General features: G+C 46.5%; 1 protein-coding gene across 5 annotated transcripts in view; it reads left to right on the forward strand.

Moving 5' to 3' along the window:
• LOC132472510 (inositol hexakisphosphate and diphosphoinositol-pentakisphosphate kinase 2-like) overlaps positions 1 to 13,089 on the forward strand; it is a 40,188-nt gene that overhangs the window by 492 nt on the left and 26,607 nt on the right. For all 5 annotated transcript variants that reach the window (XM_060072156.1, XM_060072155.1, XM_060072157.1 and 2 more), the window contains 14 exons: positions 1,234 to 1,814; positions 2,097 to 2,292; positions 2,764 to 2,854; positions 2,995 to 3,080; positions 4,578 to 4,732; positions 5,518 to 5,619; positions 6,751 to 6,912; positions 7,330 to 7,451; positions 7,611 to 7,712; positions 11,536 to 11,622; positions 11,938 to 12,013; positions 12,135 to 12,244; positions 12,576 to 12,661; positions 12,805 to 12,930. In XM_060072156.1, coding sequence (XP_059928139.1) covers positions 1,671 to 1,814; positions 2,097 to 2,292; positions 2,764 to 2,854; positions 2,995 to 3,080; positions 4,578 to 4,732; positions 5,518 to 5,619; positions 6,751 to 6,912; positions 7,330 to 7,451; positions 7,611 to 7,712; positions 11,536 to 11,622; positions 11,938 to 12,013; positions 12,135 to 12,244; positions 12,576 to 12,661; positions 12,805 to 12,930 — 1,645 coding nt within the window. In that variant the 5' untranslated portion in view covers positions 1,234 to 1,670. The remainder of the gene's footprint in view (positions 1 to 1,233; positions 1,815 to 2,096; positions 2,293 to 2,763; positions 2,855 to 2,994; positions 3,081 to 4,577; positions 4,733 to 5,517; positions 5,620 to 6,750; positions 6,913 to 7,329; positions 7,452 to 7,610; positions 7,713 to 11,535; positions 11,623 to 11,937; positions 12,014 to 12,134; positions 12,245 to 12,575; positions 12,662 to 12,804; positions 12,931 to 13,089) is intronic.

Below are 13,089 nucleotides of genomic sequence, written 5' to 3' on the forward strand. Positions count from 1 at the left end.
GCTGAGGCGATGGGGCTGTGTGGGTGAACGGAGCTAATGAACAAGCTAGTTATAAGCTACATGTTGCCATACTGGTGGATAGTTTTGGACACTTTATGACTTAGTTCTCGGGCATCTAAATGTAAATGCATTATATGCAACACTCCTGAATACTTAATGGAGAATAGGTAAGCGGGCCTTGTGAGGATTACATTTTCAATATTCCAGTGTTTTATTTTACACAACCCTTGCAGTATAATGCTTTGTAAAAAAGATAGCTGTATGTGTATGCCATGCACGCAATGCTTGAGTGCACGTCATGGTCGCCCCGAGCAGATGACGCAAAAGAGGATTATATCATAACACCAATTAACCTACTTAAGCATGCAAGAGTTAACTTTACATTCTGCCATTATGCATATTCCACCTGTTCATAAGACTCCAGCTGACAAGATCCATTCACACTTTTAACTTGGTGTTCGCACATCTGCAGCTGCAGAACTAGGCGTAACGGTATGCATGAAGTGTACTTACTAGGCATTCTGTACCTTTTATCTTTAGCTATTCATGGCATTCACCCTCAGGACATTTTTTTAACAATAATACGACTTTCAAAGGACATTGGGTTTTGGTGAGTCCGATTATTTGGACAAGCATTTTAAAATATCATAATGTAGCAGTTTAGGTAACCCTTACCTTACACCATTATACTTGTAATAATAATATATTTTATATTGTAAATTTTATTTTTGGAGTTTGTGTTGTTTTAAAACTGGTTTTACCACATCCAATTGCCAATCTTACAAGAAGACAATTTGTTTGGTGAGCTAGGATCCTGGTCATTTCTTTCAACCGCATGTTTGATCTCTTGTCCTGGTTTTACCTTTTTGTTTCCATGTATGTATTGGGTTCTTTATTGGGAAAGACAAGTACATACTTGAAGCTTTAATGTGCCATGCCCTAGTTATGAACTAATAAGCTGTGCCAACGGCACAATGAGTAGGCAGTGTGCAGCTTTACCTCCGGTCCTGTCAACTCAGTTAATCAAAATCCTTTGAGCGTGGGCACACATGGGGTTTAAATGTAGTGTTAGGGATAGATCCTATCCGTTTGCATAATTATGTCCAAACCATGTCACCCTTTCTGCTGAGAGAGTGGTTCCAAGTATGGCAATGGCCTTCATAGCTCTAGAAAGAGCCGTGAAGGCACCATAGGTGGTCCTCACCGTTGTCATTTTCTATGTTCTTATTGCAGGATCGATCGAGTCTTCACGATCCAGGGGAATGATGGGCGACTTGATGACCAAACGGGCCGACCTCTCGCCACTCTAAGTCCCAGGATCTCACGGCGGTCATGTGACGCTCACGACACGCTCCATGAGTGAAGGGATGAGACACCCGAGCGGTGACTCCACCCCAGGGGACCAGCGGCCGACGGCCCCCCCACCTACTACCCCTGTCCTCCCCTAGCGAGCCACATAACGCTGGTCCACCGCTCTCCTCTTCTCCCTCCACCAGTGGCCACTATTACCCAGCATTGCTCCAGCTAAGCCCATCCCAGCCCCCCTCCTCTCCCCCTCCCCCTCCCCCACCCCCTCCCCCACCCTCTCCTTCCCCATCGTCTTTCGGGCGGCTGAGTTGGTGCGCGATGGCCCGGCGGCAGGACGCTGATGGGTGCCGCGGCGGACTGTGATGTCACAGCCCAGCAGCCCGGGCGAGAGCCAGCGTGGCGCTCCGAGATTCTTCGTTGGCTGTGAGGACGATGAGAGCGAGGACCCGGAAGAGCGCACCCGGACCGACATGGAGCTGTACATGGCCGACGAAGGCGGCGACACGGTGGGTGGCGGTCCCCCCCCCCCCCCCCCCCCCCTCCCCGTGGCTTTCTTAGGGCCCTCTGTTGTGGCGGGTCACTGACCGTCACATTCACACGCGCGGCATCGGCGTCCCGTTGCACCGCCGCCGCCGGATGGTCGGTCGGCGCGGAGCTTCAGGTTACCCCGGTCAGAGTGGGGTTACCCTGCTGGACTCCGACCCAGCCAGCCGTCGTACAGTTTCATGTCGTGGTGCAGGGGCCCGCTGACGTCGTGTCCTCCGCTGTGTTTGTTTTCCCCCCGACAGCCCCCCGAGCGCCAGATTGTGGTGGGGATCTGCTGCATGATGAAGAAATCCAAGTCCAAGCCCATGACCCAGATCCTGGAGAGGCTGTGCAAGTTTGAGTACATCACGGTGGTCATCTTCCCCGAAGACGCCATCCTCAACGAGCCTGTGGAGAAATGGCCTTTGTGTGACTGCCTCATTTCTTTCCACTCTAAAGGTGGGACACTCGCGCACACACGCACACACGCACACACGCACACGCACACACGCGCACGCACGCACGCACGCGCACACACACACACACACACACTGTACAAAGCTGGTCGTCACATGCTGTGCGCACACTGACCCCCACTATAGTTGGCCAGTGTCTCCTGAAGAATGACCACATAGAATGAATCCATGCACATGCCAAACCGACACCCTCATATGAAACAATACGAGCATTATGTGACATCCAACATACGGTAGCTGATACGGACAGGGTAACAGACTGCATTGTGTGGGTGGAGACTGTAATTCTGCAGCACATGATCACATTTGACAAACAACTGGTTGATCACATTGTAATGTAACTGTCAGCTTTTTTATTGACTACGTGGTTCCGGAGAACAAAAGTGAAATTGTGTATATTTTAAGCTGATATTTAAGGTTTGTCTTCAATACTCCCCTGTGCTCTCTTCAACAGGATTCCCCCTGGATAAGGCTGTGAGTTACGCCAAGCTCAGAAACCCTCTGCTCATCAATGACCTGAACATGCAGTATTACATACAGGACAGGTACAACCCATCTTCCACTTCTTAGCTTGCATTGATTGCAGAAGCCGTACCGCGCAACAATGGATATCCTCAAAGGGAGCAGTAGAAGCGGGTTAAAGCCTGGTGCGATTCAATGATTGATTGCTTTGTTTTAATTTCAGGAGGGAGGTTTATCGGATCCTGCAGGAGGAAGGGATTGACCTGCCGCGCTATGCTGTACTGAACAGAGACCCAGATAACCCGGATGGTCAGTCCCTCACTGCTCTCTGATCTGTTTGGTGACCTTTTGCACAACCATTTTAGATAACAACTCAAGCTCTAGTATTGGAACGTGTTGGCACAGAAGTGGGAGTATATTTGAAACTGTACTTAACCTTCTCCACGACTGGCAGATCTGTCTACCTTGCCGTTGTTCGACCATCGAGGCTATCAATTTTATCAGAGCGCAAGGACAGAGCTAATGACCAAGCTAGTTACTAGCTACATATTGCCATCCTGGTGGATTATTTTTGTCAGTAGTAGTCGGACATCTAAATGTAAATGCATTATATGCAACACTGCTAAATAATTGATTTGGAGAAAAAGTAATCAGGCCTTGTGATGATTTCATTCTCAATATTGCAATGTTTTCTTGGACACAGCCCTTGCAGTATAATGCTTTGTTAATACACAAGCTGTATGTGTATGCCATGCACGCAATGCTTCAGTGCACGCCATGTGCGCCCAAAGCAGATGACGCAGCAGAGCCCATGAGTGCTTAACTTTCTCCACTACCTCACCGTTGTCCGGCCATCTCCTCGAGGCTATCAATTTTAACAGTGCGCCCGGATGCAAGTATATATTTAGGGCTCCTAAATGGGAGTGCGACGCAGTGTGTAGCACACTGCAAGTGGTGACTTGCTGCCTCCGGTATTCAAGCTCTGTCTGTAACGCGGTAACAAGTAGACACTTAAGTCTCCGGGGGGAAGCAGCTGATCCCTCAGTTATGTGTGGCACAGCCGTCACCGTAAATGTTCCCCCTCTGAAATGTGTCTATAACTCCATTCATGGCGATACAAAGAAACGCCACGCTCCATGTGGAAGGGTGGCGAAACGGTGTTCGTGTGTGTGTGTGTGTGAGTGCGCAGCATGTGCGTTGTGAGTCCGCCCCTTATACGATACGATGGTACGATACGATAGCACTTAATTGTCAGAGCTGAAATTTGGGTCTGAAATTTGTCTTGCATCCTAGCAGCTCTATTTACAAACATCACACAAGACATCAGAGCAGGACATCAAGACAGGACCCAAAAATGAAAATAAAATACATACATCCATCATGACATTACAACAACAGACGACAACAATTAAGGCCCGTCAACGTGCATTTGATCTGGGATTAAGTGCCTGATTCAGTTTGAGGATGCGTGGTGAACAAAAGAGTGATTCAGTCTAACCTTCCTGAATGTTGGAACCCAATATATCTCCGATTTTATGGTAATAGATTGTACTCAGTGTTCATGACGTGGTTGGGGTCGGAGGAAATGTCGTCTCTCTGCCAATCTCAGTCTGTTTTTATGGGAGGCTGATTCATACATGTTCTGGAGTGGTTGACCTACTCTCTTGGAGCAGATTTGAAAGGAGCAGGCACACTGTTGCACCGTGTGGTGTTACAGTACTGTAACACCACACTGTTGCACCGTGTGGTGTTACAGTACTGTAACACACTCCCGTGTGGCTGTTTGTTTCTGCGGCGGCTCCACAGAGTGCAGCCTACAGGAGGGGGAGGACCAGGTGGAGGTCAACGGGGAGGTGTTCCCCAAGCCCTTCGTGGAGAAGCCCGTCTGTGCCGAGGACCACAACGTCTACATCTACTACCCCAGCTCGGCGGGCGGCGGCAGCCAGAGGCTCTTCCGGAAGGTGTGGATTTCTCAAACGCCGCCATTCGTACGGCTCGGAACGCCACCCTCCACCCTCTCCTCCCTGCCTTTTGAGTCTCAAATTCCTGGAGTTCGAGGATCGAGCTCCACGCACACCCCATTACCACCACCGCCGCCACCACCACCACCACGCCCGACCACCATCACCACCCCCACCCTCCCCCCACAGAGGTCACGTTCCGTAGTGGAAGCAGTAATGTTATATTTGGAATGTGTTAGTGGAGCCTCTGCAACCTTTAGGCCCCCTTACCCTCCCCCCCATTATCCATGAAGTAACAACGGTAATAGCAGTATCTCAACAGCAATAGTCCAATCCGACTGAAATGATACTTAGGCCTAAAAAGAAAAAAAATCGGTTCCGGTTTCCGACCGACCCTGTCAATTTATGCGCGACCCAAATTATTTTATGATCTTGAAAAAATAAAAAAATAAAAAAATTGATGCAAACTATAATTACGTTTTTGTACAGCACCTCTTCATTCTGTACAAGGATGAGCGCATTCTCTCGTTTTTAAATGAAAACAACCTACCTATCATTCGCTGCCGCTGAAAAATAAATAAATAAATAAATTCCCTACCTACCCATGACCTCAACTGACAACCAACAGGAACCAAACTTTTTTTTCAGGCCTTAGCAGGAATCAATTTAAGACGGCAAAAAATGAATAATTGCTTATCCAACCGCTGTCCAAATTAGACCTACCCCCCCCCCGGGCTAGATGGGCTCCCTCCAACTGTGCTGCTGTTGTGCTCTGGTTGTTTCAGATCGGCAGCCGGAGCAGTGTGTACTCCCCAGAGAGCAGCGTGCGCAAAACAGGCTCCTACATCTATGAGGAATTCATGCCCACGGACGGCACCGACGTGAAGGTAGCGTTGCCTGCCCGTTCCCTGTGGGTGAACCGTGTTGTGTGTGCAACACCAGACACCCTCCAAGAGGACAGCTAGGCTCTCAACTAGGGCTGAACGATTTGGGGAAAAAATCGAATTGCGATTATTATTATTATTCACTAAACACAAGCAATAAATCATTCTATAGTATGACCAACAGGAAGCAGTCAACATGTAAACTGCTCTTTCCTTTTGGCCAGGCCTATGTGTTGTGATGAATTGATTCATGGATTGATGTGATAACATCTTTATTTAACTATTGAATTGTAAAAAGAAAAAATATATATTTATTTATTTTAATCGCAGCCCCTGCAATAGGCAAATCCCGATTTATAACATCAAAATGTTGGTTTGAATTTGATTAATCGTTCAGCCCTAGTACAGTACAGTACAGCTAATGATTCGGGGCTGTGTATCGTGTTTTCGAATGTCGGAGTTACAGAGCCCTTTCACAGAGGCGTCTGGGCAGGACACACAGTGTCGCTCATAACACTAATTATGGCTCTGCTCCCTGTGTGTGCCGTCACACAGACCAAACCGGTGAAGATGAGGCTGCTACCCGTGCCGTTGGTACATGAGAGTAGAAGAGCAGAGCCCTAATTAGTGTGGTCAGTGACACCTGTGTTTGTCGAACAACGATGCCTCTGTGAAAGGGGTCTGTAATACCTCCATTTTGAGGACATTATGAACGGCACTCAACAATTTAATATGACAGGGGTCATATTAGGGCAGTGCAATTTATCTTTTTTTTTTTTCAGAAACATTTGTACATTATTTTATATTTGAACATTTTCTATTAATTTTTTTTATATATTTTAAGGGAAAATTCAAGGTTCTCAGTTACAAAGTGTTTTTTTGGAGTGAAATGCTGAATATGTGCGTCATGTTTTCAAACTCTAAATAATTTCAATATCGACCAAAATAATCGGGATTATGATTTTTCCACATAATCGAGCAGCCCTACATCATATCTGGTAAATCATGCCCTATTGTGTCGTAATTAAAAGTAAAGTAAAGTAATATTATCTTCATACAATTGAGCAGGGATGTAGTGTGCGTGGTTTGCTCTGCTTGTCCGGGTTGATGATGTGACTAATGCACGCTCCTCAGGTGTACACGGTGGGGCCCGACTACGCCCACGCCGAGGCCCGCAAGTCCCCCGCCCTGGACGGGAAGGTGGAGCGGGACAGCGAGGGCAAGGAGATCCGCTACCCCGTCATGCTGTCGGCCATGGAGAAGCTGGTCGCCCGCAAGGTGTGCCTGGCCTTCAAGGTGAGAGAATGGGGCCGCTTTCTGGATGCAGGTACACAGCATTCAACAGAACTCAGCACTGGTCTGTCTGTCTGTCTCTGTCTGACTGTCTGTCCCTGTCTGTCTTTCTGTCTGTCTCTGTCTGACTGTCTGTCTGTCTGACTGTCTGTCCCTGTCTGTCTTTCTGTCGGTCTGACTGTCTGTCCCTGTCTGTCTTTCTGTCTGTCTGTCTGTCTGTCTGTCTCTGTCTCTGTCTCTGTCTGTCTGTCTCTGTCTGTCTGTCTGTCTGACTCTCTCTGTTTGTCTATCTGTCTCACTGTCATTCTCCCTTTTATCTTTTTCTCTCTTTCATTCTCTCACGCTCTTTATTATTTTTCCCTCCCTCCCTCCCTCCCTCCCTCCCTCCCTCCCTCCCTCCCTCCCTCCCTCCCACGGCAGCAAACGGTGTGCGGCTTCGACCTCCTCCGGGCCAACGGCCACTCATACGTGTGCGACGTGAACGGCTTCAGCTTCGTGAAGAAGTCCATGAAGTACTACGACGACTGTGCCAAGATCCTGGGGTAACAGCTGTCTGTGGTCCGCCACCCCCCCCCCCCCCCCCCGGCCCCCCACCCTCCCCCCCCCAGCCTGTGTACGCTGGCTGGACTACACTCAATCCCCTGACCGCGGGGAGCTGCGGCGGGTCTGTTGTGCTGACGTGCCTGTGTGTGCTTGTGCAGGAACATCGTGATGCGTGAGATGGCTCCCCAGTTCCACATTCCCTGGTCCATCCCCACGGAGGCCGAGGACATCCCCATCGTCCCCACCACATCTGGCACCATGTGAGTGGCCCCCCGGGGGTCAAAGGTCACCCTGTGTTTGTTGTGGAAGGATTAAAGCGCTGGTTTTGTGTGAGAATTAACAACGGGAATATATTAAATGAAATGGGGTTGCGTTTATTAATAATAATAATAATAATAATAATAATAATGGATTGAATTTATATAGCGCTTTTCTAGACACTCAAAGACGCTTTACAGCGAAGGGGGTATGAAGGTATTATTGTAGCAAAAGTCTTTAGCACCTGTAACTGCAGAATTTGAATGCGTACACTAAAGTCACAGTAAATTTGAAGTCGTATATATTTATTTTGCATGTGCACTCTAAAGTCACAAATGTGTAACAGTACATTTGTAGTCGTAAAAAAAATTTTTTATACCATTGTAAACACAAAATAGGGTCTACGAGTACGCTAATCTGTGTTACAGGTGCACAAATACTTTTGCTACAATTATTGCAGCGCAGTTGGTGCAAAACACATTCGCACACCCGTGTTTCATAATCTGAGAACATGCCCAAAAGGTGTGCATTCGTAAACCCAAATTTGAACAAATGCATCAGAAGTTGCACATCTGTGAACGCTATGTTAATTCAGCATTTTAATGAGCGAGCACAAAACCATTTTACAACTGCTCGAATCTGCTCCTGCAAGTCTCAGCTGTGGGGTTTTTTGCAGGTTGTTTTGCAACACCCCTAGGTGGTAAATGTGTAGCAAAAGTATTCGTATCCGTAGATGACAGAGCGTCCGTGAGCGGGACAAAATAGTCCCGCCCATAATTTCCTAATCCAATGAAAATCGCCGGCAGGGATGCATTTCTCAAATTACAGTGACGGCTGGTGGTGATTTTGGGTGGGTGGGCTAAAGAATGCATTACATTTATCAATACTTCACAGGGCTCCAGACGCCATGAGGTCACCTTTATATCTCTGTTCATAACTTTCATATAATGTGAATGATTTTTAAACAAGATTAAGGTGTAGAGAAAGGCATTTCTTTATTTGAAGCACAATTATAAATAAAAAGAAAAATAAGGTGTTTAAAGTGCTTCACTGAGCTGAAATTGAACATTTCGAACTAAACCATTAAGCAAAATAAAACTTTTTTTGTGCTTAAAGTATTACACAATTAAAATGTTGACTGGTCTCCCTTTGCGCAAAATGCGGCTGTAGACGATCACACACTCTTTGGTAGAGACGTCTGTGTCGCCGTCAATCATGAAGGACATGTAGGCCTATGTGGCGTTTCCGACGTCCGCAGCTGTCTTTTGCTTTAAGGTGTCGCCCATTAGGCCTACTGCAATGAATTGTGCACATGCCATCTCATTGCTATAGGCCTACGTCGGGTTGATGTTTAATCCATTTCTCTTCATGAGAATAATTTCGGATTTAAATTGAGAATGGCAACTCCTCTTTGGCAATGTTGTATGCAACATTAAGTGAGATCATTTCCGATTCCTTAGAGAACCTTATTGTTACTGCCTGTCGCTGAAATGCAGCTTGGAGAGGGGCCACTATCTCTACACACTTGTCACGTCATGTTGGGTTATTTAGACAGCTTTTTAAATGTTTCGATACGAAACGTAGTTGACCCGCTTACAAATGCACTATTACCGGCCATATTCTGACCGCACTCCTGACAGTAAATCTGTACATCGTTTGGTTGATGTGTCCCCAATCTTTTCACTTCCAATTTTTCCTCCAAAGACATTAAAGAAAACCGATTAGAAAGTAAATAATCCACTTCATTCATTTTCATGCTAACGCCCGCCATACTGCACTTGCGCTACTGTGCTGTGATTAGTCGAAGGACACTGTACTGTAGCTACTGTGCTAGGTCAGCCTTTGGGCTAAACTAATTTAGCCCAAATGGGAAGCATATGAAGGGGGCGTGTCAGGGCACCTGTCAATCAAACGTCAATGGAAGCTTACGCTACTGCGCTTGGGCTGAATACATTTAGCCCATTCACAGGAAAAAAACGAAGATATATATATCCTGGGTTTTTCTGTCACTTTTTGGTGCTGTTGCTCCTTTAGGTTCTACCAAAATTTAAAACAATATGTTCTAAGTTTTCAATAATATTTTTTTTATTTTCACTGTAAGAGGGCTTAGCCCTGTTAGCCCATTTATACCAGCCGTCCCTGACTGGGACCCATCGCGTGCCAGCCATGGAGCTATAAAGATCGCAGCATTCTTAGCGCGGGTACGTTTCTTTCTGGAGAAGTGAAGAGGGCGTCCTACTGAACGGAGGTGGGTATCCTACATTATGTAAAATGAAATTACTTAGTTCAAGGGAATTCTCCCCAAAGTATTGCATTAACATTTCTGAATTTATGTTATGGCGACCATTAAAATACATTCAAGGACATTTGCGGCATGTTAATGAAATACTTTGGGGGGAATTCACTTGAACTAAGTCATTTCATTTAACATAATGTAGGATACCCATCTCCGTTCAGTAGGACGCCCTCTTCACTTCTCCAGAAATAAACGTATCCCGTGCTGAGTATGCTGCGATCTTTAGCTCCATGGCTGGCACGGGGTGGGTCCCAGTGTAATTTGAGAAATGCATCCCTGCCGGCGATTTTCATTGGATTAGGAAATTATGGGCGGGACTATTTTGTCCCGCTCACGGACGCTCTGTCATCTACGGATACGAATACTTTTGCTACACATTTACCACCTAGGGGTGTTGCAAAACAACCTGCAAAAAACCCCACAGCTGAGACTTGCAGGAGCAGATTCGAGCAGTTGTAAAATGGTTTTGTGCTCGCTCATTAAAATGCTGAATTAACATAGCGTTCACAGATGTGCAACTTCTGATGCATTTGTTCAAATTTGGGTTTACGAATGCACACCTTTTGGGCATGTTCTCAGATTATGAAACACGGGTGTGCGAATGTGTTTTGCACCAACTGCGCTGCAATAATTGTAGCAAAAGGATTTGTGCACCTGTAACACAGATTAGCGTACTCGTAGACCCTATTTTGTGTTTACAATGGTATAAAAAATATTTATATATTTTTTACGACCACAAATGTACTGTTACACATTTGTGACTTTAGAGTACACATGCAAAATAAATATATACGACTTCAAATTTACTGTGACTTTAGTGTACGCATTCAAATTCTGCAGTTACAGGTGCTAAAGACTTTTGCTACAATAATACCTTCATAAGGGGGAACTCACTAACCACCACGGTTGCTAAAGTGATGTTATGTGAGTAAGGTTGTGTGCTGTTCGCACCGCATCCATCAGCCTGGAGCAGCAATGACACCCGTGGATGTTGACAGATTGTTGACATGATGGCATGACAAGCGTCTGCATCCAAAGCGAAAGCTCACTGAAATACTCGCTTGACTTCGGGTGTGCCATGTATGCGTAGTTGGAACACATTACTGTGTAACTCCTTTGTTTGGTCCATTAATGGGAAGCCCATTATTAACAGGACAGTGGAGTGGTTTGTTCCGCTTGAACCACAGTTTCCAACAATTGAGTGGACCACTTCTCTCCCAATTTGGAACATTAGACCATATATATAATACATTATTATCGACTTTTTCAGCAGGGAAATTAAAAAATATTCTTATGTGGCGCTGTAAGCATTTTGTTTTTTCAGATTGTTGTCACAGAAACTTCTGGTCTATAGTTTTATTTGCCCGTTGTTTTTAATCTTGTATTTGAATCGCATTGATTCAACACTGTTGAGAGGCAAAGGACTCCAATTATCGAACAAAAAGGCCCTCCCTTTGGACATTGTCGGCCAATCAGGATCAGCAACGCTGTGATGTAAATGACCTTCATGCTCTACGTGTCCCATTCAGGATGGAGCTACGCTGTGTCATCGCAGTTATCCGGCATGGCGACCGAACACCCAAACAGAAGATGAAGATGGAAGTTCGTAATCCAATGTAGGTTCTTCCTCACCTTAATTCAATGGCCTCTAAGACATCTCTGTCGCTTGGACCACCTTTAAAGTCCCCTTTTTCTTAAAATTTGATCTGATGTTTAATTGCAATACGGCCCTTCTTTTTTATCTTCCAAGAAAAAACTGCTAGTATTTCAGTGATAAAGGTGCAGAACTGAAAGGTTTCCTCCTGAATGAAACAGTCTACCTTGCAATATGTCCTTGAATTTGTACATTTGGAAACCTTCCTAGCCGGTGATACGGCCACAGTCACGTCGCTGGGTTGGACTTCAATGCCCTCCACTCTGTGTTGCTGCAGGTTCTTCGAGCTTTTTGAAAAATACGCTGGTTACAAGACCGGGAAACTGAAGCTCAAGAAGCCAAGACAGCTGCAGGTAAAGCAAACAGCGTTTAGACAACCAAGACGTCTGTGCCACGACCCCACGTTAGGGCTGCTTGATTACGGAAAAATTCCCTGCAGCTCTCTTAACGGTCGGCCGTGTTGTGTGTTGACAGGAGGTGCTGGACATCACCAGACAGTTGTTGGCAGAACTGGGGCAGCACACTGACTGTGAGATAGAGGAGAAGAAGTCCAAACTGGAGCAGCTAAGGACGGTCCTAGAGATGTGAGTCTCACCTTGTTCCTTGTTCCCGTCAAGCCCTTTGCCTCTGTTGAGTTTTAGGATCTTGTGTCTGTAGTCAAAGTCTGGTTGAAGGCTCAGGGATGTAAAGCAGAGAACATAGAAATAGCATAAAAAAAGTTTTAAGTGCTGTATGCATATTATGCAATGATCTATTTCCTAGTTATAATGGAACATTCCAGGGCATACCTTTTATGCTTCGTAAACTAGTATATAAATTTTTCAAGGCACCTTAATTTTTTGTAGCCAAAATTAGAACGTGGCTTTTTCAGATACGGTAAACCTTCAAACCTTTCTGGTCGCTTATCCGCCACAGGTACGGCCACTTCTCCGGGATCAATAGGAAAGTGCAGTTGACCTACCTGCCACACGGACAGCCCAAGACCTCCAGCGAGGAGGAAGGTGGGGCCAAATCAAACCGAGCCCGTTGGAAAGTTAACCTGCCCTCCTCTGCTCACATAGTCGTCCCCCGTGGACGGCTATGGCGCGCCGTTCAGAGCAGCGCTGCTTCAAACACGCGCTGTGCTTTCTTCTGGGCCCGACAGACACCCGGAAGGAAGGACCGTCCCTGCTGCTGGTGCTCAAGTGGGGCGGAGAGCTGACCCCCGCCGGCCGGGTGCAGGCCGAGGAGCTGGGCCGCGCCTTCCGCTGCATGTACCCCGGGGGACAAGGTGAAACACACGCATCCTGTACGGAAGGCCTCCACTGCCCTGTTTCACCGGAACAAGGGGACAGTTGATATATTCCCACAGTTTGGATGGTGCAGTTTGGCCTACGAAAACACCATTAAATGGTGGATGTTATTATTGTAGGATGTATCCAGTGCCTCT

Source organism: Gadus macrocephalus, chromosome 14, assembly GCF_031168955.1.
Source record: "Gadus macrocephalus chromosome 14, ASM3116895v1".
Classification (NCBI taxonomy): Eukaryota; Metazoa; Chordata; class Actinopteri; order Gadiformes; family Gadidae; genus Gadus; species Gadus macrocephalus.